The sequence below is a fragment of the Festucalex cinctus genome, chromosome 3, assembly GCF_051991245.1.
Source record: "Festucalex cinctus isolate MCC-2025b chromosome 3, RoL_Fcin_1.0, whole genome shotgun sequence".
NCBI classification, from domain to species: Eukaryota; Metazoa; Chordata; class Actinopteri; order Syngnathiformes; family Syngnathidae; genus Festucalex; species Festucalex cinctus.
The window spans coordinates 24,813,601-24,837,669 of record NC_135413.1 but is presented as its reverse complement, the minus strand read 5'-3'; the positions used below and the strand labels follow the sequence as shown (position 1 = coordinate 24,837,669).

At 40.6% G+C, this 24,069-nt stretch overlaps 3 protein-coding genes across 9 annotated transcripts in view; 1 reads left to right on the top strand and 2 right to left on the bottom strand.

The window, feature by feature from the left end:
• iqsec3b (IQ motif and Sec7 domain ArfGEF 3b) overlaps window positions 1-2,363 on the bottom strand; it is a 49,404-nt gene extending 47,041 nt beyond the window's left edge. For both annotated transcript variants that reach the window (XM_077517031.1, XM_077517032.1), the window contains exon 1: window positions 1,579-2,363. In XM_077517031.1, coding sequence (XP_077373157.1) covers window positions 1,579-2,129 — 551 coding nt within the window. In that variant the 5' untranslated portion in view covers window positions 2,130-2,363. The remainder of the gene's footprint in view (window positions 1-1,578) is intronic.
• wash1 (WAS protein family homolog 1) lies at window positions 1,369-9,913 on the top strand. Of its 6 annotated transcripts, none has more exons than XM_077517038.1 (11): window positions 1,369-1,526; window positions 3,851-3,991; window positions 4,073-4,184; window positions 4,521-4,667; window positions 6,321-6,457; window positions 6,606-6,741; window positions 6,871-7,060; window positions 7,127-7,276; window positions 8,998-9,156; window positions 9,493-9,561; window positions 9,632-9,913. In XM_077517038.1, the coding sequence occupies exons 2-11, from the start codon at window positions 3,852-3,854 to the stop codon at window positions 9,772-9,774; spliced, it is 1,383 nt and encodes a 460-aa protein (XP_077373164.1). In that variant the 5' UTR covers window positions 1,369-1,526; window position 3,851; the 3' UTR covers window positions 9,775-9,913. The 6 variants fall into 6 exon arrangements, with proteins under 6 accessions (XP_077373164.1, XP_077373167.1, XP_077373162.1 ...); XM_077517041.1 differs by lacking the exon at window positions 1,369-1,526 and adding an exon at window positions 1,554-2,070; XM_077517036.1 differs by lacking the exon at window positions 1,369-1,526 and adding an exon at window positions 2,589-3,059 and having other exon boundaries at window positions 3,820-3,991.
• ddx11 (DEAD/H (Asp-Glu-Ala-Asp/His) box helicase 11) lies at window positions 9,185-23,908 on the bottom strand. Its single transcript, XM_077517033.1, has 28 exons — window positions 23,665-23,908; window positions 22,676-22,814; window positions 22,381-22,596; window positions 22,199-22,285; window positions 21,977-22,113; window positions 21,845-21,902; window positions 21,646-21,753; window positions 19,774-19,861; window positions 19,334-19,536; window positions 19,146-19,220; window positions 18,909-18,986; window positions 18,782-18,828; window positions 17,860-17,939; window positions 17,750-17,791; window positions 17,596-17,663; window positions 16,899-16,937; window positions 16,628-16,766; window positions 16,227-16,361; window positions 16,035-16,147; window positions 15,238-15,310; window positions 13,739-13,842; window positions 13,464-13,613; window positions 13,063-13,131; window positions 12,184-12,287; window positions 11,796-11,880; window positions 11,527-11,602; window positions 11,279-11,433; window positions 9,185-11,088 (listed from the first exon to the last, which is right to left on the bottom strand). Exons 2-28 carry the CDS (start codon window positions 22,802-22,804, stop codon window positions 11,056-11,058), a joined length of 2,691 nt encoding a protein of 896 aa, XP_077373159.1. The 5' UTR covers window positions 22,805-22,814; window positions 23,665-23,908; the 3' UTR covers window positions 9,185-11,055.
• Window positions 23,909-24,069: the final 161 nt, after the last annotated feature.

Genomic DNA, 24,069 nt, shown 5'->3' with positions numbered 1-24,069 from the left:
CCAAGTTCTGCATTCGAGGAAGGTAGGAAGTCAGATTGATCCCACTCGGGTTGTCCCACTTCCGAAGCATTCCAAAGCATTCAAGGCAAATGTAAACAACAAAGATGGCTGATTATTACAATAAATTGTTCTGGTTAATGTAGTCAGTCCAAATCACGTTAGCTCGTCGGTGATATCGGCGTCTATTTCCCCCCCAACTTTGCAACTCGGCTCTCCGAGTTCAAAGTGCACACTTCCTTGGCTTGAAGTCGAAAAAGTCCGACTTCCCACCTTCCTCTTGTCCTCGAATGTAGCATTAGACCACCATTTTGACTTGTGATGTAATATTGCATATTCATATAAATGTCTGTTGTTTATTTGGGCAGATCTGCTCCACGTCTCTCAAAAATACTATTTTTTGTACAGTATACTTTTGTTTTCTTCTTTCAAGACCTAATCTATGGAATCCATTCGTAATGGAGGTGAAAAAAAAAACTGAAACTGAGGTATGCTTGAATAAACTTGAAAACTTTTCAGTTTGAAGCTTTTTTATTTGCAATAATATGTTAAATATTTTTACTATACTACTCAGGATGCTAAAATATGGATGGCGTGCTGCAAAGGGCCCGCGGGCTGGACTTTTACCAAATATAAAACGCTCAAGAAAAGACTGTCTTTCTCTCATGAGACGATCAGTGGTATACTATATAAGGAGGTGCAAAGGGGCCTCGTGCGTTCACGTGGTGCACGTGCATCTCATCTAACAGGAAAACATCAGAGGGCCGTCGGTTGCCCCATGAGACGTGAACAAGCCGCACATTCATTAACAGCAGAAGCGGCAACGTGGACGCACCGCATCACATCACTCGTCCGGGCTGCCCCCCAACACACACACACACACACGATCGCGCGCACGCACACTTATAACTAAGTAAGCATGCGTCACACACATATACTATAAGATATAGTAGCCTACACACGCGCATGCGTGCATGCATTGCACACAGAAACGTGCATTAAACACTCATGTATTTATTACAATCACACACATGAATGAATCACATGCACTTGTGCATTATGCACGCATCTCACACATACAGTACACACACACACACAAACAGCAAATGCGACAAACAGACACACGCTCCTTACACACGTATAGGCTACATTACGCGCGTATGTATCTCACACGCGCGAACACACTCACACGCATGTGCAGGCCCACAGCTGTTTGTTACATAATGGTCCAGTTTCGCTTTTAAGTAATCTCTCTCTCTCTCTCTCTCTCTCTCTCTCTCTCTCTCTCTCTCTCTCTCTCTCTCTCTCTCTCTCTCTCTCTCTCTCTCTCTCTCTCTCTCTCTCTCTCTCTCTCTCTCTCTCTCTCTCTCTCTCTCTCTCTCTCTCTCTCTCTCGAACACGCGCGCGCGCATACACTAAAAGCGCCTTTTTTCAACTGAGCAACTCTCAATAATAATAAAACCACCGAAGAAGAAAATTAGGGATAATCTTGCTGGGATGTGGAGCAAAGCAACAGACAGAGCGCAATAGTATGTGGCTAATGCATTTCAGGACAATTTTGGCTTGTTTGTCTGAACTCACTCGGATGTCTTGGCGAGGGCCAGTGACCGACACAGGGTAGTCGGGGTCATCGGAACCAAGGAGCGGCAGCCGCTGCAACTCCCGCCGTTATCCGGCTCGCTCTCGACCGGCGAATCCGTGGTGGGCTCGGCCGGAACCAGCTGCATGTCCCCCGGGTCCAGACGCTCCGCGGAAGGAGGCTGGACCACCGCGGCCCCGTCGACTTGTTCCGCTGGTGCGGCCGCTTGCTCCGGCGTTGGGCTCGCCGCGGAGCTCTTGGTCTGGGGGTCCTGAGCGAGGTGGAGGTGATGCAGGCAGCCCGCGTCGGGGTGAAGCTGATGGTGATGATGGAGGAGGTGATGCGGGTACGCGGGGTAGGGATGCTGATGCTGCTGCACGCGGACATCTCGCAGGTGCCTGTTCTCCCCGATGAGCTCATCCACCCGCCGGTCCAGCTCCTCGATGCGGGAGCGCTGCGTCTGGATGAGACTTTGCTGGTTCTGCACGATTGTGGTGAGCTCCCGCAGGTACAAGATCGCCTGCACCGGATTTTCCAGCAGGCTGGAGCTCATCCTACACGCGAGGCTCGGACAATGGCCAGAAAGAGAGAGGCGAAAAGGACGCGGAGGAGAGGGAGGACGTATAGGGACGAGCTCTCCTTGGGCTTGTTGTTTTTTTTTCTCTCTTCTTTTTGAAGGATGCAGCGACAGCGCTCGCCTCCTCTTGTGCTCCCTCCCTCCAGTCTCCCTCTCTCACTGCGCTGAGAGGTGCTGAAGAGAGGAACTAGATCCAGCTGTGATGGGAGGGAGGGGGAGAGGAACGGGGAGGGGGTGGGGGTGTTGAGGGAGGCACTGATGCGCCATTACGCACAGGAACGATCAAACTTCAGGGCAAACACGCACCCTACAGGCGGTACGACATCAAAACAGCACATGCATTGGCCACAAAACGTGCGCACGCATGTTCAGAAGCGGAAAAAAAATAAATAAATCACATATTATGTCTGTACTGAAGTCTTAAGTAGAAGTCCAGAGTAAAAATAATAATATTCTGCACTGCAGTAATTCGACTCATAAAAGACAAACTCTGAAAAGTTGTGGTGCCTTTCGGCTTGTCACATCAGAGGTCGCCAAACAGTTACTAACATTTCCGTGTGCACTTAAACGCCACACAATAAAGTGATCATTGCTATGCCAGCGCCGCTAACTGAGATTTTCCCTCCACAAATATCCCCCGGAATTATTAATAAGTAAACAAAATTAATGATAATTAATTGGAGAAGTTTGTTTTAAAAGTGTCTGTTACGTCTCTTTTCCCAAGTGCACCTTCATTTAACTATCCTAAACATTTCCGAGGGTACTTGAACGCAGCATGATGAATGGTGAAGTCACATGACACGTTGACGCGGAAACTGACCGTTGTTTTGCTAGCGCCGTTAGCCTAGCGTCGTTCCTACATATAAATGCTGTGGGAGTAATAATCCCACAAAAATCAATGGTCAGGTAAGGAGTTTGTTCTTAGAAGTGTATAGTTTTAGAACTGTTTTTACAATGTGGTTGTTATGGCGCTGCTTGACCATTAGTGTGAAACTCAATCGTCATTTATGTTTAGGATAGAATATAAACATTTGTCGTATTTTATCAATTCGCTCGATGTGCGTGTGTGTATTTTATTGCCCGTTTACGAGTTCAATTAATGACGAATATAAAGGGTTGACATACTGAAATCATGGCATGGGATTGTGTGTTGTTGCTGCTACAGTCATGTGAGCGTCAGATGAGAGTACGAATGCTAATGAAATGATCTGATGAACTGAATGTGCATTCACATGCAAGCTTGCAACTAGTCTCATGCACACCAGACTCCTATCACGCCTGTGCACTTTGTTTCCTTATTGTAGCCTGCACACAATGTAGGGTGAGTTTAAAACAAGGTACAGTATCTCACAAGACTAGTACTTTTATGGGGCAAATGAATTATTGTTATTTTGCAACAATGTTAAATAGTCAATTTGCTGTCCCTTTGAAAACAACCCAACATATAGCCATTATGTCTTAAAATGTTGGCAACAAAAGTGATTGCACTTCCAAGTGAAATTCCCATTGTGGCCAAAGTGTCAATATTTTGTGTGGTCACGATCATTTTCACGCATTGCGCTAACCCCTCATGGGCATGTTATGTTGTTTCACTGTCATAACTAGCCAAATATAACGATGATGTGGCCCATGATGAAAAATAATGTTTACACCCCTGCTTCTATAGAGTAATTGGGGGTTTACCATTTGTGATGCAGGATGACCCAAAAGCTCTGCCTGGAGGGTCAGGTGTACTCAGTGCCTCTCATCCAGCCGGACCTGAGGCGAGAGGAGGCAATTCACCAGATAGCAGATGCATTATTTTTCCTGGAGACCATCTCTACTGACATTTTTAGGAGGTAAGCTCCACACAAATAAATACTCATCAATCACATTTCCAGAATTAACTTTCTTTTTTTTTTGTCTCGCGTTGCTTTCAGAGTGTCCGAAAGTGTTGAGAAAAATCGCCACAACCTGCAGAGCGTCACCAACCGTATCCGACTGGTTCAGGCTCGCGTTGACTGGATCAAAGGAAGCAAAAAAGCTACCAAGGTAAAATAACAACGAAAACTAACATTCAGTTTAGATGGGCAGACGTGACATCTGTAAAGATGACTTCTACATATGCTGCCATAGTATTGAAATCTGCTCAAGAGCAATTTATTTTGGAGTGGATTCATTCCATTCAGGACAAACCCAACATTTTTTTTTTTTTTTTTTTACATTCTGAGGTGCTGTCCCACAAGGTGTCACTAGCCTTATCGCAACCCTCTAGAGCTTTGTCGTTGGTCGTCATGGAAACATTGAAAACAGACACCTGGAAAGTGTTTGAAATTGAGGGAAAAAAAACATGAAATGTCTCCTTTAAAAAGGTCTCTGTGTCTGTAGGTTTTCTCCAGTGCCAAGTACCCAGCCCCAGACCGACTCCACGACTACTTGTCTATCTTCACCGGAGCCACCGACCCCTCGACGCAAGCTCGCCCGCGACAAAGAATACAGAACAAACTTCGACCCTTTGATGAGAAGACTTTACAGGTAACCTGATGGACTACACTGTCTGCAACGTATATCATGTTTTGTTGTTTCGATGTGCAGATTAACGTTCATTTCTGATGAACGGCACATACGAATGCTCAGGTAAGTTGTCAACATGATGTTGGGGAGGTGTTTGGGAATGTGTCCACTGCATGTACCACACACTCAAATTGACAAGTATGATTTATATCATTAAAAGCCGTACTCTGCGTGGAAGCACTGGCTTATTTCCACCCCCTCTAAACAGACTGATTGCAGCAAGACTCAAAAGAGATGGAAAAGTGTGCTGTAGTTCTTGATTGTGACACACCTGAGAGCTGTTTTAAATTGTGAGCCAAATACACACTTTGTCTCCTTTAAGAAAAAGAAACCTACAGTATTTCCCTCGATAGCGCTGCTTTGTTTTGCAATAAGATTTTTTCCATGTATCTTGTCTCGAGACAAATGAAAACACATTGTGCAATTTCCTTTGGTGCACAAATGCATTATTCAGTTTCCCACATGGAGAAACAACTGATTTATTTCTGCCTGCACTTACCTGACCCTTTCCCCCTCATTTGTTCCCTTACTATTCGCAGGGGTTGGGAAATGCTGTAATCACTGACCAAAATGGCAACAATTTGCGTGTAATTGGTTCCCTCACTGCCTCCTAAAAAATGTGTAATTGCTTATATTAATAGTTTAAAACCTAAATATACTCCAAATGATGGTCCCAAAACACTTATATTTTATACTCTCTAACTCATTTTATGACTTCATTAACCTTAAAAATAAACAGCTGGTTATAGATAATTTGATTTGACCCAAGTGTGAGTGCTGGCATCTATGTCACCATTTTGCAACACGTAAAAATACCATTACTACTTTCCTATAAGCTATTTCATTACATGTTTTACCCTTTCAAATGCTCTCATTTTTAATATCACAAAAGACTTACCTTTAACATTAGCTTCCAACATTAGCTTTAGGGCTACTTTTAATGTTAGCGTCACAAGTTTGCTTATAATGTTATCGCCAGTGTTAGAGCTAACGAAGACCAGTGTTAGCTTCCAGTGTTAGCTCCAATGTTTTCTACAAAAAAAAAGCTTCAAAAGTTAAACTCCAAAGTAAGCTTACAGCATTACCTTCAATGTTGGCTACAGATATTAGCTTCAGCGTTAGTTTTCAGAGTTAGCCACTGCAGTTAGCTTCTAAAATTACCTCTTATGTTTCCATTGTTAGCTTGAATATTACTTTTAACATAGCTTCCATGTTAGCTTCAGTGATAGCTTCTGAAAATAGTGTCTATGTTAGCGTTATTTATTCAAACAATAAACAGCACTGAAAGAGCAAATGAACCCTTAACGTTGGCCTCGAATGCTACATTCCAGTTAGCTTCGGCAATAGCTCTCAGCTTTATGATAATGTTAAGTCGATGATGCTGATTATTTAAACGATAAAATGTAGTGGAAGTGTTGTAATGTTTCAGATTTGCATTTTGTCAGTGAAGACCACATTTGTACGAGTTAAAATGGCTATGGCGAGCTACTTCTCAACTAAAATGGCTCTTAAGCAGGTGCAGGGTGTTTGGGTGTTACAGGAGAAAAGTGACATATTTTTTATTTTTTTTTAACAGCTCAACACCTGACCTCCTGTTGTTTTTCTGCCTGGCAGGAGAAGCTGGTTTACTTCCCCGTGTGTGCAGCCAACAAGAAGAAGTCAGAAGATGAGACGGAAGAAGGCTTGGGCAGCCTGCCGCGCAACATCTCGTCTGTCAGCTCACTGTTGCTCTTCAACACCACAGAGAACCTGTGAGTTCACGCACACAATCATCAAAATGATTGCTTAAAAATCTACTTTAGTACAGTAACAGTATTTGTACTTAGTTATTTTGCATCACATAAGCACATACAATACAAAATACACCGTTCAATTCCTTCCCTCCATGTTGTGTTAAAGCTACAAGAAGTATGTCTTCCTCGATCCTCTGGCGGGAGCGGTGATCAAGACGCACACGACCATCGAGACTGAAAAAGAGGAGAAACCTTTTGACGCTCCCTTGTCCATCACAAAGAGAGAGCAGCTTGAGAGATTGGTAACTTACAAAAGCCCTTTCCAATCAAAAGTATTGGGACATCCTAACTATCAATTAGAAGCCTAAATGGACCTTGATGAAAAAGCAGCATGTCCCTCTAGTCATCATTGCTTGTCGACGGTTTCACAGACGGCAGAGAACTACTTCTACGTACCGGACTTGGGTCAGGTGCCAGAAATCGACGTGCCGTCATACCTGCCGGACCTGCCGGGCATCGCCGACGACTTGTCCTACAGCGCCGACCTGGGGCCCGGATTTGCCCCGTCGGGACCCACGCACAGCATTCCAGAGCTTCCGGCTTTCTCGCAAGACAGCGCAGGTATTCAACCAGGAGGTGGCGGCGTCAAGTGAAAGCAGCTTGCTTGACTCACTCATCCTGTTTCAGGTGAGATTCACCCCAGCGTTCCTCCTCCTCCTCCTCCACCACCGCCACCTCCTCCTCCTCCTGCACCTGCCTCTGCTGCAGGACCGCCCCCTCCACCACCTCCTCCGCCCCCTCCTGCAGAAACTACCTCCGATGAGGGTCCAAGTTCAGGTTTGCCAATCATGAAAGAAAAGACTAAATCAAGCGTATGGCTGGGTGACAAATAACTGTTTCACTTTTGGTCACCTCATTTAGTGACTTTTCAGAGTCTTGTTGCAACCATTTTTCAAAAAAGTGACTATTATATTTAACGCGCAGGAGCAACAATAATGTTCCCGGGTGTATTTGACCCAGGATATGTTTAATGATAAAACACATCCCGAAAAACATTAACCTCTTTCGTTGCAATATTTCAAATTAACCGTTTAACAAGTTTCATCATGATATATTGCCATTTTTAGTTATTCAACTTTGAAATGGGTCAGTTCGATGTTCAAAAGCATTTTGAAAAACATTAGTAACCATTTTAATTGAAAAATATGTCATAGAAGACCATTTTAATTGATGAGAAGTTTCGTAGCAACAATCTACTAATTTATAGTTCTTCAACTTTAACTCATTCACTTGTAGCCATTTTCACTGATGCAACCTCCTTCGGCCCCGGCTGTTTTACTGAATTCTAAACTGATTTTGCAAGGCCCACAGATTATTCTGTGCTATTGCTATAAAAATGTGGAACCTACCAAAAGAAAGACTACTAGTCTCTTCTTTCATCAGGGAAAAACAAAGTATATTTATCGGTTTCCGTTTTGCAGCAATTAGCATTAGAATATAGCGAAGTGTCATCATTATTTACAAATCTGTTGAAAACACTTGCAAAAAGAGCTTGTTGCAACATGGCTGATCTTTTATACTCTGCTGCCACCTGCTGGCTATTTTTTTTCTTAAATAACTACCCTTGCTTTAAGTAGCGTCCTCAGATCGGAAGCTGTATCAAACCTTCTGTATCCTCTAGCGTAAAAAAATGTGTAAATACCTTTTTGGGAGTGAAGGACAAATTATTTATTTAAAAAACAAAAAAAAAGATTTGAATGAGTTAAAATGGGTCAATTTGACCCGGCTATTTTTTAATGTCCCAAAAGCATTTAGGTAAACATTAATAACCATTTTAATTGAAAATATGTCAAAGTAACCCATTTTAATAGATGTTCAGAAGTTTTATAACAAAAAAAAAATACTAATTTGTAAAGTGTAATGCTGGCTCAATGTTCCAAAAGCATCCCGAAAAACAATTCTTACAGCTCATTAACAGTTTTCATTGCAAATATGCCAAAATGAACCATCTATTACAGTATGCTGGTGCAAAGTTTCATCGCGAAAAACTAATTTGTTGTTCGTTAACTCATTTTGACCCACAGAATTACAGGAGAGTTAAATTCCACTAAAAAACAGACATGATGAAGGGAATCATTTTCACGTTACTTTCCATATGACCAGTAAAGGGAGCCTGATACAAGAACATAAATAAATGGTGCCCATTTATGTTTCAAAAGCAGTAATTTTTCCACGTTAGAAACGGACTCTTAAATTCACTTAATCCATACAGAAAAAAATATTTCCATTATTAATGCGCAACTTGATGAAGGTTAATGGGCAGAGGAAAAAAAAAACGGTTTTAAAAATATTTTACGTGCCAGAAGGTGGGAAAAATACAAAAAGCAAAACATTGTCATTTGTGTTTTCTATAAGTATAAATGTGTGCATATTTTACATTTTTGTGAAAAACATGGGTGATCTTTGTTTTTAAGGCCTGATCACCTAACCGTAATCAAGCATGGGATTCAATTGTCCAACTCCAAGCACTCCCTCACTTTCCTTCCCTGACCACACAGGACAAGTGTCCGGCGCCCCCAGCGAGGTGGTCCAGCCCTCGGACGGCCGAGCCAGCCTCCTGGAGTCCATCCGCAACGCCGGCGGCATCGGCAAAGCCAAGTTGCGCAACGTCAAGGAGCGCAAGATGGAGAAGAAGAAACAGAAGGAGCAGGAACAAGGTGCGAAGGCGGCATGTTTTATTAACGGCGACACCAAAGGCAGCTTTTAGAGTCGCCGATGCGCAATCGAGAGTGGAGCTTAACCAGCGAGCAGCCTCGGGTTAGCGAGACGAGTGTTCAATATTTCAATGAGAACAGTATCAAAAACAAAAAGATAATGTTGACACGGTTGCAGAGTAAAACTATACAAGTTGCGTATGAACTTTTTAACCATGACGTCACACTCCCCTGCCGTAGTTTGAATGTGTTAAGTTGAAAGGAAATCGAGCTGTTGTACGTCATAATGTGTCCATTGTCAGTCAGACAACCGAACAAATGACTTTCATCTCTGAACAGTCGTAGCGGCATCCACCGGCGGCGACTTCATGTCCGATCTCTTCAACAAGCTCGCCATGCGCAGGAAAGGTACATACAAGAACGCAAACGTGGTGGGTACTTGCGGGAGATAAAAATGACGCATCCTCTCTTTCGTCAGGTATTTCTGGGAAGGGCCCGGTCGTCGGGGATTCAACCGAACCCGCCGCCAGCGGCGGGGGAGCGTTTGCGAGAATGTCAGATGTCATCCCTCCACTTCCCGCCCCGCAAACGACGACAGATGACGACGACTGGGAGGTTTGAAGACGTGGACTGTAAAGATTTAATGCACTGATAATTGAGGTTGGAACTTTTTTGAGAAAGTTTCGGATACATTTCCTTGGTAAATATTAACAGTTTGTCATCAGCAGATACCATGAAAAAATAAAACAATTAAAAAGCATGACATTTCAGCAGATTTATTTGTATAGAACTTTAAAAAAAATCTTAGAACAAGCAATTATAGTGAACAAAAACATGAATGTTTAAACTTACCCCCCTGACCCTACCAATTGAAAAACTGATTGCATAGATATCAACTACACATGCCGAAAATGTGCTAAAAATGTATTTCCCCCACCTCTATTTAAGTTCCCTATTAAGAGCCATCCTTCAATTTGATGAATTCTTGGGTTATTCCTGTTTATTGCCGTGGAAAGTTTCCAACTTTGAAAATTCATAGGATTTGGCAACTTATAAAGTACCAAAAATAGGAGTATTATATAACATTTAACTGTAAAATGGTGTCAATCATGTACAAGTGTCTGAATTTCACCATGAGTAGAAATACTCGTCGACGCATTTTACTCACACGTTTTTTTTTTCCCCTCTTCAATAAACCAATGTTTGCATTACGTAACAATGCACCTTCAATATTTAATGTGGCAAATGAAAGCCGTGCAGCATTGTAGCCGCTTCAATAATTCAGTTGGACACGCAGCATTAAGAAATGTTCCAACAATGTTGCAGACTCACAGTGGATATAAAAAGTCTACACACCCCTGTTCAAACGGTTTCTGTGATAAAGAAAAAAGAAAAGAAAAAAAGACCAAGATAAATCATTTAAACTTTTTCCTACAACTGTGACCTGTACAACTCAATTGTAAAACACGTTGAAGCTTTTAGAGAAAGAGAAAATGTGGTTTACAAGTATGCACACCCTTTTATAACTGGGGATGTGGTTGTGTTCACACCAGACCAATCACATCCATACTAAACGCACAAATACTTTTCTGGTGTTCTGGTAGGCTTTCCCTGACATGTTTGTTGTCACGTCTTATTAGCAGAGAGCATCTCGTTTTCCAAAAGCTATGAGCCAGGAGAAGGGTACCAAATTTCTCTCCCCACGCATTACAAATAATGTACCAAGAAGACGATAACCAGCAAGTGGAGAAAATAAGACAGCAGAACTGGATGTTGTAACAAAATAGATGAAAAGACTTAACTGGTCAAGGAGGCTGACAGAAGGAACAGCAGGAATTTCTGGTTGTAAAGGACATTTGACACCATATCATCGCAGCACTCGAAATCCAGTGGGGGTTGAAACTAGTCGAGCTTTTGCTTCTTCTCCACAAAGAACTGAAAAAGAACAACATGAGAACAAGTGCATTGTAAATAAATAGCTCCGAAAATACTTTGAAATTAATTAGATCTGTAATGCAATGTTCCCCAATGAAATAAATTCAAATACCATTCATTGTGTAAAAACCTAAACATAAAAAAATAATAATAATGATGTAACAAGGGTGACAGTAGGTTTTTGTGTCACCTTCCGCAAGGCGGCGAACGCGGGGCCGAAACTTTGGTGCGTACTGGTGCGACTCCGGATCCAAGCAGGAAGTTTCGCCAGTGTGGCGGGACGGGAGTAGCGTCGGTCGCACAGAACAATGGAGGAGTAGTCACCACGGTGACGGATAGCTCTGCCTTTTTGAGACGAGGAAATTTTAAAAAACACGTCGATGACGAAATGAACAAAGTTGAATGACCAGTGGATCCATCGCAGACGTTTTATCACACCTATTGATTGATTGACAGCCTTCATGCAGAGATTTTCTATTAGTGCTTGGCCCGGGCTCTTCCCTCCACTGTGAGTCTGGAACATATAAAAAGGTTTTCGAGCATGTTTGGCAGCTCACAAAACATTTAATTTGTTGTTTAATTTCACACTAAAAACAGGTGGAGGTCCAAATTCTATGCATGCCAGCCATTATAAAAAAAAAAAAAAATATGGAAAATAAGTGTTTTAAGAGTCAAAAAGAAATTTAAAAAAAAATGAAAGCAGTTACCAGATGTTTATCCAGGTAAGACATCTTTTCCTGCAGTTCTGGTGATTTGACGTTGGGATAAGGCATTCCCACCATCACCACACACCTGCATGTCATGGATACACAAGGTGTGTTATAATAGATCTAGGCGAAATGGCCTAAATTCACAATCACAACAGATTTTTTTTTTTTTAATACACTAGCATCGAAATTTTACTTTTTTTTTTTTTACAGATAATGTGAACATAAGTACTGTATTTCCATTAGGAAAATGGTTGCTTTTGTTATGTATGTAATTGTGATCCATAATAAATAATTATTTTTAGATGGAAAAACTTGATTTTAACAAAGTTTATTTAACCAAGTTAAAAAAATAATACCTTTTGCAAGAGTGACGCAAAGTGCATACCTGCCAAGGTCGTCAGAGAAATTGATGCCCTCGCTCATCTTTCCGCCCACCACGGAGAAGAGCAGTGCCCCTGTTAGGCCGCCGCCTCCTTGCTGAGTGCACCTCTGTTAAGGGAAATAACATTTATGGGCATACTTTTGTAGTGATGAGTTTAAAAATCGATATGTGATCACGCTTGCAACTCAAATCGCTCGTATCTCAAATCAGCGATTTCCTTTGAAATGATTGGAAATGCCGTTAATTCGCTCCAGTTCACCCAAAACACCCCAAATTCTTTGTAATAAACTTTTTAATGATAAAATACCACCGTGCAGTGGTGAACAATATAAAAACACAGATAACATACTAAACAGAATATAAAGGGTTTTTTTCTCCTCAATTCATACTTTCTCACTTGGCTTTCATTGAACTTCAAGACCAAACAGCTATGACGTGGGGTTCCCCAGGGGTAAATCCTAGAACCCTTACTGTTCAATCTCTACATGCTTACAAATACAGAAAGCTAGTCAATATGCAGCCAAAAATGTCCTATTACTTCTACCACAAATTAAAGCTTTAATTCAACTGATATCATTTGTAAAACAGCTGAGAAAAAAAAAAAAATACGAACACAAAACACAAATACACCTATACTTTCGTTAGACTCAGGGTGGCTGAATGTTATAAAGTTCACTACTGCCATCTAGCGAAAAAGTGCCGGAAATGCACTCAGTCAAATTCTTGCTTGCAATACAAAGCAAAAACAAAAGACATAAATAAGTAAATAAATGACTTAGCTACAGCTCCTAACCCGAAAAATTAAAGTTTAGGGACCACTGTACACATCGAGCAATATTCCAGATGTATAGGAAGATCATATAGGAAATGGCTGTTATTCACCTGGATACAACGAGAGAACTCGCCCAGCACCTGCTCGACCTGGTTGGCCTTCTTCGGCTCCTGGAAGATCTGAAGAAATCACATTTGGTTTTGAATGAGAAATCTCTGAGTAACCTTTAGCAAACTGATTTTTTTTTCTTCCCTGGAATAAACAACCAAATAATCTCTCTCAAATCTCTTTTTGAGAATGTAAATGTTACACAGAACATCTTTTCCATTAATAAAGGTTTTTGTTGGCAGCTTCATGTAGAACAAATTAGATTAAAAATACTATAATAATAAATAATATAATTATTTTCTACTTCTGTCTTTCATTCAACTTGCATCATGGGGAGTACTTTGTTCCACTTTGGAGGCTCCACTAAAGAAAGAAAAATAACAATTGCGGTCACATAGCTTACCTTCTTCTTATTGGCGAGCCGGGTCAGAACGCCGGCGGACTCCCAATGAGCCACGACGCGCCTCGAGTACTCGTACGAGGGAAAGAAGCACACCACGCCGCCTGGCACCACGTTGCAGATGTTTGAGAGGATTCGGCCTGTCTCGTCCATCTGACAGGAAGTAAAACCTGATTCAAAACTATTACACATACTGTAGGCTTAAATGGCACAAAATTGTGACACTTAAGATGAAATAAATACGTTTTTTTTTTTTTTGAAAAACGGTATTGTGTTACCATGCGAGGAGAGTCTCTGTTCTGGTACGTGAAGTCCAGCTCCTGACCAGATGGACCGCTGCACAGGACAATGGGAAGGAGGTTCTCAGGTGGAATGACATGGCCTGCAGAGACAAAATAATGAAAAATGAAATTTAAAAAAAAAAAATTATATATATATATATATATATATATATATATATATATATATATATATATATATATATATATATATATATATATATATATATAAATGGTGACCTTAGATGTTATATATGAAAACACATTCGCATAGTGCATATTAACTCTTTGACTGCCAAACGATATACAAAAAACAATCCAGACAGTGCCAGCCGATTTCGAGCATTTCCACTCATCTCTCAAGGCAAACTGAATATTGTGCACTATGACAACGTAAACATGGTGGATACCATATGAAAGATTGGATTCCATTTCCATTTCAAATATACACAAGTCTAACAGAGCAGTCTACAAGATAGTGGGCTGTGAGAGAGTGTGCAGGGAAGAATCATGGGAAGATACTTTATGCTGCCAGGTGAGAGTTTTTTGGGAGGAGGAGGGGATGGTCAGCTAGACAGGAATTCAAGCAGTCTGTTCCGAGCAGGCTTATCAGTCAAGGTCACTTCGATATTGCTTCATGTACAAGGAGTTAAATAAAATACAGGTGTCCACAATAAGTTATAAATATATGGTAATACCTGCTAAATAATTATTTTCCATAACAGGCCTACCCTAATTAATGCTTTGGGGGGGAGACCACAAATTTTAAAAAATCCATGTGTCTAAAAAATGTCCAATGCCTTGAATAAGATGTAATAAATTAAGTCTCATTATTTGTGGGGAAAATTATAGCTTGTTAAAATGCACATTAAATAAGAATTCATTTACTATTGAATTAAGTGTAATCTGTGGAAAAAAATATATATACAAAAATAATGCATTCATGTACTTGTATAAATAAACACCTACTTCAATAAATTTGATAAGAAATAATGTAATGGATAACTGAATTATGTGTTATTATTTGTGGAATAATGACAAATAGTATATTATGAAAATGCATATATGCATGAAATAAGGTGCACCCAATAGAGTGCCTGCCCGTATTCCCAGCATTTGAGCAAAGCCCCAGATTTCCATATTTCCAATTTCTATACAGTTTTACTGAGCTATCACAACATGAACAGTAATGAGGGCGCAACTAAAGATTTTACCATGCCAGGCGTAAAAACACGTCATAAAACAACCCTCTTTCATAAAAAGAGAATGGGATGGGCCAAATGTTTATTGCTTCCCCTCTCAAACAAGGGCTCAATATTAAGCGATATGGCCCTCAAAGCTCTTAAAAAGTATTGATTTGAAGCTTGCCAGGACGCAGGAGAATTCCTCCGCATACTCAATGCGCTTACTGTCCTTTGCTATAAAAACAGAAATATCGACAAAGTCGTTACGGATATTTAGCAGAGTGGCCGCGGAGCCAAATGGCGTCCCCCACTTACCACAGGAAAACTCGGCGATGCGCTCTTCTTGCACTCCAGCGGCAAAAAGCAGCTCTTGTTTGAAGTCTGACACCTGCACAGAGCAGTTTTTAGCATCTCTTAATCACGTTTTTGTCGACAAATCGTGGGGGATACGTTCCAGACTCACCAGGGATTCATGAAAATCTACTTTTTTTTTTTTTAAATATACATTTCTCATTGCACTATATAAAAGATACACTATCCTAACCCAACAACAAAGTGTTAGAAGCATAAAAAATAACATACTGTGTTTTTTTTCCCTAGTGCAAAGGGAGTCTCTTATGCAAAAATTAACAAGCAAGGAAGCAACAAAACTGCTGAACAGCAAACCAACATCAACATCAGCTACGTTTCATCATTATTCACAAATCTGCTTAGAATTGTGGGGAAACGGCTTGTTTTCATCATGGCCCTGGTTGATCTCTTACACTCTGCTGCCACCTGCTGGTCGTTTTTGTAATTACTATTATTTTTACACCCGTTGCAAATAAGCCTTCTGCTCTAGTATGCTCTAGCATTTAAAAAAAAACAAATAAAATGTATAAATATGTCTTTGGGATACAATACATTTAAAATAGAACGCATTTATAAGTTTTTGGTTGCCAATGAGTTAATTGCCATTTCGGCCTGCAGTACAAAGCAAAAAATAAAATGACCAAACGATGGCTTCAACAATAGGGATGCTGCATACAAAAAAATACAACTGCTTAAAAATAAGGTGATCAACAATGACCACAGCAGGGTAACACCCTATTTGTTGCTCAAGAGGAACTCACGGGCTGCATGGTTCCTCCCGCGATGATGACAGCCCTGCACTCCTTCAACACCTGGGCGAAGTGGACGGCCGGGTTCAACAGAAGGAACTTGACGCTGCTCTCTGACAGATTTCCTACACATTTGCATATTTAAGATTGCCATTGTTTCCTTTTACAAAAGTCTGTTATAACGCTGTGTGTTTAAAACAGTACCTTGCCTGTGTATGACCACACGGCCATCAGCGTTGCTGTTGGTGAGAGCCATGAAGAAGCCCTCCACTTGCATCATGGGGGAAGCGGCCAGTGCTTTCTCTGCCTCGAAGGACCCCCGTTGGTCATTTGGAGGAACTGCAGACATTAGGAGCTGGATCATAAATCTTTAAAAGGGGGCATTCCATCGAAACAATTTCTATCGTACTTGTCCTTATTACGTATAGTGGAGCCTTATACCACAAATTTTCCATAATGCTCTGTTTTTGACCATTAATTATACAATACGGATGCCATACTGGTCATAGAACTGCATCAATTGCAAATCTAATACATTTGAACATGACACTGTGGGTGCTCAAGCAATTCCCATCACTGTATTTGCCAAGCATCTGCTGTCCGACCTGGTGCCGTGCTCTGGTTGCCGTGCAGGGACTGAAGGTAGCGGTTCAAGCCCTCCGTGCGCCGGTTCTCCTTTTGGGAGCCAACGGGAATGTGCGGAGTCACGCCTGAACCCACATACTTCTCCACAAAACCACCCAGCTGTGGAAAACAAAAGACAAGGTTGTGTGCGTGTGTGTTTTTTTTTTTTTTTTTTTTTTTTATTGCAATACACAGCGTGAGTGTCACGTGGCGTTTAAATAAACTGGAAATGTCAACTCCTTGCTGACTTACTTTCCTGCTGATCATGCTCTTCTCAAAGTATCTGTGCAGCTATCAAAACAAAAAGAAAGACAAAGTTTAGGTTGTATTCTGGTATGAATTGATTGATTGCTCAATATACTGGATTGACTCAGATTCAAACGCATCATCAGTCTAAAATTTTATTCGTGTTGAAACATCCACCGGCCACAACATTAGGTACTGTCTACACCGTATCTAATGAGATCAAATGCAAGAGCTGTGCAGAAATTTTAATTTTAAATTACTACATTGAAACGTAAAACACTTGCATCTAAAATCAAATTTCACTACTGAAATGAATGGAAAAGCTTTTAATTTGTTCCATTTGAATTAGAAGAATAGCACTCTACTGTAATATACTTAATAAAAATACAGCAATAACAATTAAAATGTAAAGAATTCAAAAGTCACAACTGATATTAGTATTAGTTTTGATAGGTAGGTTGGTTTGGTGTGTAGTTGGATGTACGTGTATAGGAAGGTTGGTAGAGAGGTAGCTAGCTAGCTACTTTAGGTAGACAGGTAGTTAGCTAGGTAGGTCAGATAAGTAGGTCAATTTCCTAGTTTTTGTTGACTCATTAGATTGCACGGGTGTACATAATGAAGCAAATGTGGATACACAACTAATAACTTCACAATATATTTTTTAAGTACTTAAAAAATGGATATAGTGTAGGAACACAGCTACCTTAAACAAGTTGATGTTGTCAATTTGGGCTCTGAAGAGAAAGTTGTTGATGGTGAGCATCTCTGTTGCTGAAAAACAAAACAAAACAATGATTTAATTGAAAGTTTAATCCAGATGTTTGCCTCTGAATGTGTTTGTGTGTGTGTTGTCTGACCTGCTTGTGTAGTTTGGCTCTGTGGATTCGGACCCACCTTGCCTGAGGGGACAGCATTTACATCATCATGTGATAGCAGCGTTGGTCAAAAGAAAATCAATTTCACTCACCTCCCAGCACACGCACCAGCCCCTCAATCACAAAGAGAACTTGTTTGATGTACATGACATTTTTCGCCTTCAGCCGGCTCCTGATGAACGAGATATTAAAGGAGACGTATGTGCATATAGCTCAGTCAGAACAGTTCCCTGGTGTCATGCTTTTGTCCAAATAGCACAAGTAGCAAGACATATAGCAGTTTTAACCCTTTTTAAACACGTTTAATACTTTGTCCTTCACTACCAAAAACATATTTACACGTTTTACAAAAATGGCTAGCAGGTGGCAGCAGTGTATGAGAGAACAGCCAGGGTCTTGTTGCAGCAAGCTCTTTTTGCCAGTGTTTTCACCAGGAATGTGAAAATTGATTAAACTTAGCTATATTTTAATGCTAATTGCTGCAAAACGGAAACAGTTACAGTTTTTGTTTTTTTTTTGCTGATGAAAGAAGAGACTCTAATCTTTCTTTTGGTAGGTTCTATGTTTTTATGGCAACAGAACACAATATTCTGTGGGCCTTGCTAAAGAGAGTTGCGTCAGTGAAAATGACTGGGCTAAATGAGTTAATTAACAGTAATCGGGAAATAAAACTTAATAAAATTTAATGCAAAATAATTTTTTTGCAGATTATTCCATTGATTAATCTAATAATCGCAATAGAATAATGTTTTAAAAATATTTGACAGTGACAGGCCCTAATTTTTGTGCAGCCACAACTTAAAAATGGTGGATCTTCACCCAACATAGCTTCATATTTATAAGTGGAGAAACTGTGTGGGTGCATAATTATGTGAATTAACCATCTTATAACATTACAATCCAGCAACCTACATAATGGCTTGATTAGACTTTTTTTTTTTTTAACTGACAGCTTACAAAAGAATATTTTTTTTAAAAGATAACAAAGCAATTGCAGATGTCAACATTAGTCACCTGAAGCGTTCAGCATACTGGCTGAGCTGCGAATGGGCCCGGCAAAGCTGCAATTAACAATAACAAGCGCATCTTAGGTTACATTCAGTACATTAAAAACACAAAAACTATTGTGCAGCGCTTCTACCTGTGCACCACTGAGCTCTGAACTGTGTATGCAGGAGAGTGTGTCGCTAAGGTTGTGAGCTTCGTCTATGATCACCACCTATTCACACAAACATTCTTCTATCATGTGTGCCACTTCAAGTTCAAATTTGATACATTTATATCCATTGTATCCACCACGATAAGTATTCACTGCATTGTCGTTTTAAGGCTGAGGCGTTGCAAAGCTGACACATTCTTGGAAAATCTTGTTGACTACCTGGTCCTTCAGCTGAATCCCTGCCGCCCGCCTCGTGGCCTCATGCAACACCATCTGATAAGGCAACACCACCAACTGCACAAACAAAAGCAACGCAAGCGATTCAACTTTTGGACAAGTACAACATTCCATGAATGCGCAATGAGAGGAGGAGGAGGATGAGGACGAGGACGAGGACGAGTACAAACCTGCGCCTGAGGGACAGCGAGGCGCGTGGCGTAGTAAGGACACGAATGGCTTTCCCTGCCCAGCTTGAGAAGTTGCTCGATGTCGTGGACGCTGCCCAGGAGTTCGTCCCTCATCTGTTGCAGCGCCGAGACTTTGTTGTAGGGACAGACGCTCTTCGCCGGGCCTCGTTTCCTCTTGGCGCCCTCGTCGTGATGCGGCTTCTCTACGCGAATAACACTCAGTTATTATCATTAACTAAATTTGTTAGTTCATGTTGTTATAATAATAAAAGTTTTTTTGTTTTGTTTTTTAAATCAAAACAGGCATTGTGTATGTTTGAATATGAACGAGGAATGTCACGATCATTTTTTGGCACTGAAGTTTCAGTCACGTTATTTTGATATCTGAAAAAGGGGGGGAAAAAGGGAATATCTTCTTCAGGTTGTCAATAATTTCTCACCGTGTTTGTTTTTCTGCATCTCCATGCAGCGGTCGTTGATGCGTTGAAGGCTACCCAGGCGTCGCACTTCTTCGTTGACGCAAAGATTCTGCAAAGTGAGAGCAGGTTTTGTTTAGCATCATGTTCATTCATTTTCGATAACTTCTTATTTTGTGGATAAAGTTATCCCAGCTGGCTATGGAAACCACTACATTGGTGTTTTTGGCCTTCAATCTGGAAATGGCCAAGTACCTCTCCATAATTGGTTTGGGTTGTTGGAGACCTCAATGCCACCAAAGATATGTTATTATCCTCAAGCAATTTTGCCCAAAATAAATTACAATGAGCTTTTAACGGGAGGCGGCCTAAATTGAGATTGGTTCAATTCAGCTTCTAATGAACTGAAAAATCCCTAAATTCTGTTTATCATGCTCCTCTAATGTTTATTACTAAAATGTAGGGCCTTGTCCCATCATTAAGAACCATATTTTCGACTGCCCACTTACATTTGTAACTGAATCACATAGGGAAGTGTTGATTCTTACGGTTTGCATTCAAGTAACATTTTGCTGCAAACTGTTCCATTTGCCCACACTGAGGTGAGAAAAGGGTCTTTTACGGGTAGTCTTCTTTATCTCTTCTACTTACAAAAAGACTGGAAATTAACAGAACTGATTTCATTGAATGACTTTAAATCCAACCTGAAACGACTGTCTTGAATTTGTATGCCATTTTAAATTGTGTTGAAACTGAAACTTTTTGCTGCCTCTTGGCCAGGACTTCCTTTTAATCTCAATGGGACATTCCTGGTGAAATTAAAAGGTTACACCAAGTTTCCTTTAAGTAACATAATTGCATTCTTGTTTTATTGTTATAAACATGCAGTGCCAAGCATGGGTGGTTGTTTTTGAGCCCATTTAGAAAGTTATTGACTAAAAATGTACTTAAAAAGGTGAGTATTTTTACCTCCAAAGACTGGTCTTTGGAGGTAAAAATATTCACCTTTTATGCAAAGATTTTATGTAAAATCGGAGGACAAACAGATTATCTCTTCTCTTCACGGTTTCAATGTGTCTAAAGAATTCGAGAAAAGCATATTTCAAGCAGCAACATGCTTCTTACATCAGTCTTAGCTACATCTGTAGCTTGGTAGATAGATTAGAAAAGTAGGTTGGTTGTGCAGTTTAATGGGTAGGTAGGAAGTTTTGGTAGGATATGTTGGTCTAGTAGATTTGTTTGACATGTACTATAGTTAGGTTTGGTGTGTAAGTGGATTTATTTTAATATGTTGGTTTGTTTTCTTTTGGTAGGCAGTTTGATTGGCCTTTTGTAGTTAGCTAGCGAGCTAGTTGAGGAAGCTCGCTAGCTTGCAAGTTTGGACAGGTTTGCAGCTAGTTTAGGCAGGTAGGACGGTCGGATAAGTAGATAGGTACAGTTCCCTCCAAAAGTATTGGAACGGCAAGGTCAATTCCGTAGTTTTTGTTGTATACTGAAGAAATCTGGGTTTCGGATCAAAAGATGAATGAAACAAAAGTTCAGAATTATAGCGCATCTTTTGTTTGGCCCCGCCCACTTTCAAGTGAGCAAAAGTATTGGAATATGTGACTGATGGGTGCTTGTCATTTCTCAGGTGATGTCTTTTAGATTGATTGCTTAAACATTAGTGATTGTTTGTGGCTTGGGTTTCACTGTCGTTTCAATACTTTTGGAGGGAACTGTAGATTGATTTGGCGGGAAAGTAGGTTGAAAAAGTAGTTACTGTATGTTCGTTTGCTAGGTACGTAGGTAGGCTAGTATTTTTGTGAGGTACTGTACTAGATTAGGTATGCGAATAGGTTGGTAGGTGAGTATTAATGGTCATTTATGCAAATTGTGTGTGAGTGCACATTTTACCTGCCGGGAGCCCAGTGTGACCAGACTGATGTCCTTGCTGAAGGGGCTCTTCTGGACCTCATGGACGAACTGAGCAAGCTGCGAGTGCGTGCGACTGCAATAGTAAATCTGCGAACACACAAACACAAAACATGCATCCCTACAGTCTTCACATGAATGGGCACGAAATTGCGCTACCACGTGACACACATCACACGACCTTTGTGACATGCTCTTCGACGAGTTCATCATCCTCTTCTTCTTCACCTCCACAGAATCTGAGATGGAAACATCCTGCTGTTAATGCGTGAGATCACGTCGCAAAGGTTACAAGTTGAATGACCCCAAGCACCTGCTCTTTGACTTTGACTCATCGTCACTTTCATACTCTGCTATAATAAGATCCTCATCGTCTTGATTCGTCGCTGCGTCCGTTTGACCCTCTTCACTCAGCTGCAGCAGCTTGAATGCTTCGTCCTGCTCGCAGCTCTGCGGACACACAAAAGACGAAGAATACACCACACACCAGGTCCCCACAGCAACCAAACATTTTCAGGAAAATAGTCGGGCTTACCTTTCTTTTCATTGCATACTTGAGTTGAACATTGTTTCTAATCAGTTCTAAGCGCTCTTCTCGCTTCTTTCTTTTCATTTCGTCCTCCTAAAACGTAACAAAAAAAAAAGTGTTAACATTGTGAGCAAAGAATGTGTGTGGAGGAACTTAAGCCGAACATCTGCAGGTTGATACTCCCTCACCTTCAACTTTGACACTAAATCACGTTCAGCCTTTTTCTGCACAAAACTGGTGATCCAATCCGGCTCTGCGGACGAACTCCGGGCGGAGGCCTCCGGATCGGATGAAGAAAGTGACATCTCGCCCTCCTGCAGCAGGGCGGCTGCTTCTTGTTTTCTTTTGTTTTCAAAGTCTGTCAGCCAGCTCAGCGCTCCGCATATCAGACTCAGAGATTTGCCCTTGATCAGTGGGAATATGTAAAGTATTTAAATTTGGAATGATCTTGGATGAGTCATGCGCTGAAATGCGCAAACATACCGTCCCTGTGGGGCTCTCAAAGATGCCAACTTTGCCCTGGTCCAGCGCACTGTACAATGAGCGCATGAACTCCTCTTGGATGGTGTAAGGCTGGTAAGGAAATGGAAATTGGGATCTGCCATTTTCCATGATGACAAACCTGATGGGGACACAATATATTTAAAGGCAACATTTGATGGTATTGCATAACTAAATTAACTTTTTAAATAATCGTATACAAATGGCAGGGCCTCTGGAGTGTCTGGTATCAAGTGTGAAATTAAGCATCCAAGGAAATCTTAAGTTAGCTGCCAATGTGTATTGATTTTTATTTTTATTTTTTTTAATGAAACAATTGCATCTAATTTGCACCCTCACACAGTTTCTTAAGAATATGCTGTCAAAAAAATGTCAATATTTTTTTTTTTTATCCTATGGATATTTTGACAAAATTATGCCACAGCCATGTAATTAATACAACTGGGAACTGTTGAATTGTGAAGCAATACACACAATTACAGTATATTGGTTATAATTACATTATTTAAGCACAGTTCAGCTTATAAGTGCACAAAATACCCCTCCTTCAAATGTTGTACTCGAACTCTTCCAGACACACAAATTCTGATTTGCATAAATTTCAATAAACGTTTCAGAGATTAAATCTTTCAAGTTATAGTAGTAAGGGGTTAGCTTACAAAACAGGGTTTCAAAGCAAGTGGTAGTGTTTCAAAATAAGGATTCGAGATAGGATTAGGGTTTTAAAATTTGGTTTCTAGCCGTAACCATGGTTGTTAGGGTTTCTCGTCAGGGTTAGAGTAAGAATTTTTTTTTAAGTGTGGTTTAAAGCCAGGGTTAGGGTTTAAAACAAGGGTTAGGGTTTGGAATAAGGCAGTGGTAGGTTTTGAAGTCCACTACTCAGTCAAAAATACAGTACACGTTTTGCAACACCCAACTATTATCCTTTCGAGAATTAGACGCTATAAAACAACTTGGCTGTCATTAGTTACCTGTCAGGTCAACTAGTGGTACTTTGGGTGGCACCAGTGGTCACTTTCGAACAGACGGCATCTTCATACGACACATAAATAGAGGAGAAAATGGTAAAAGTTTATCTGTTTTGACTCGTTTCAACTCCCGCGCCAACACAGTGCAAAGAGGACCGAAAATAACCAATAAGGAACGAGCTCAGCTAATGTGTGCGCGTTTTATTGAAAGTTGCAGCACTCATGGGCGGTTACATTCTATTAATTTAATTTTTCAGTCATATGTGGCATTTATAAACATTTTTATGTAATACACTATAATTTATTAAAATTTAAACACAATAGTATGATAGGAGATTCAGTTTTTGCGCAATTATTTGTTGTTTAGGACTGCGTTTTCGGGAGATACTGGTGTACTTTTTTAACACT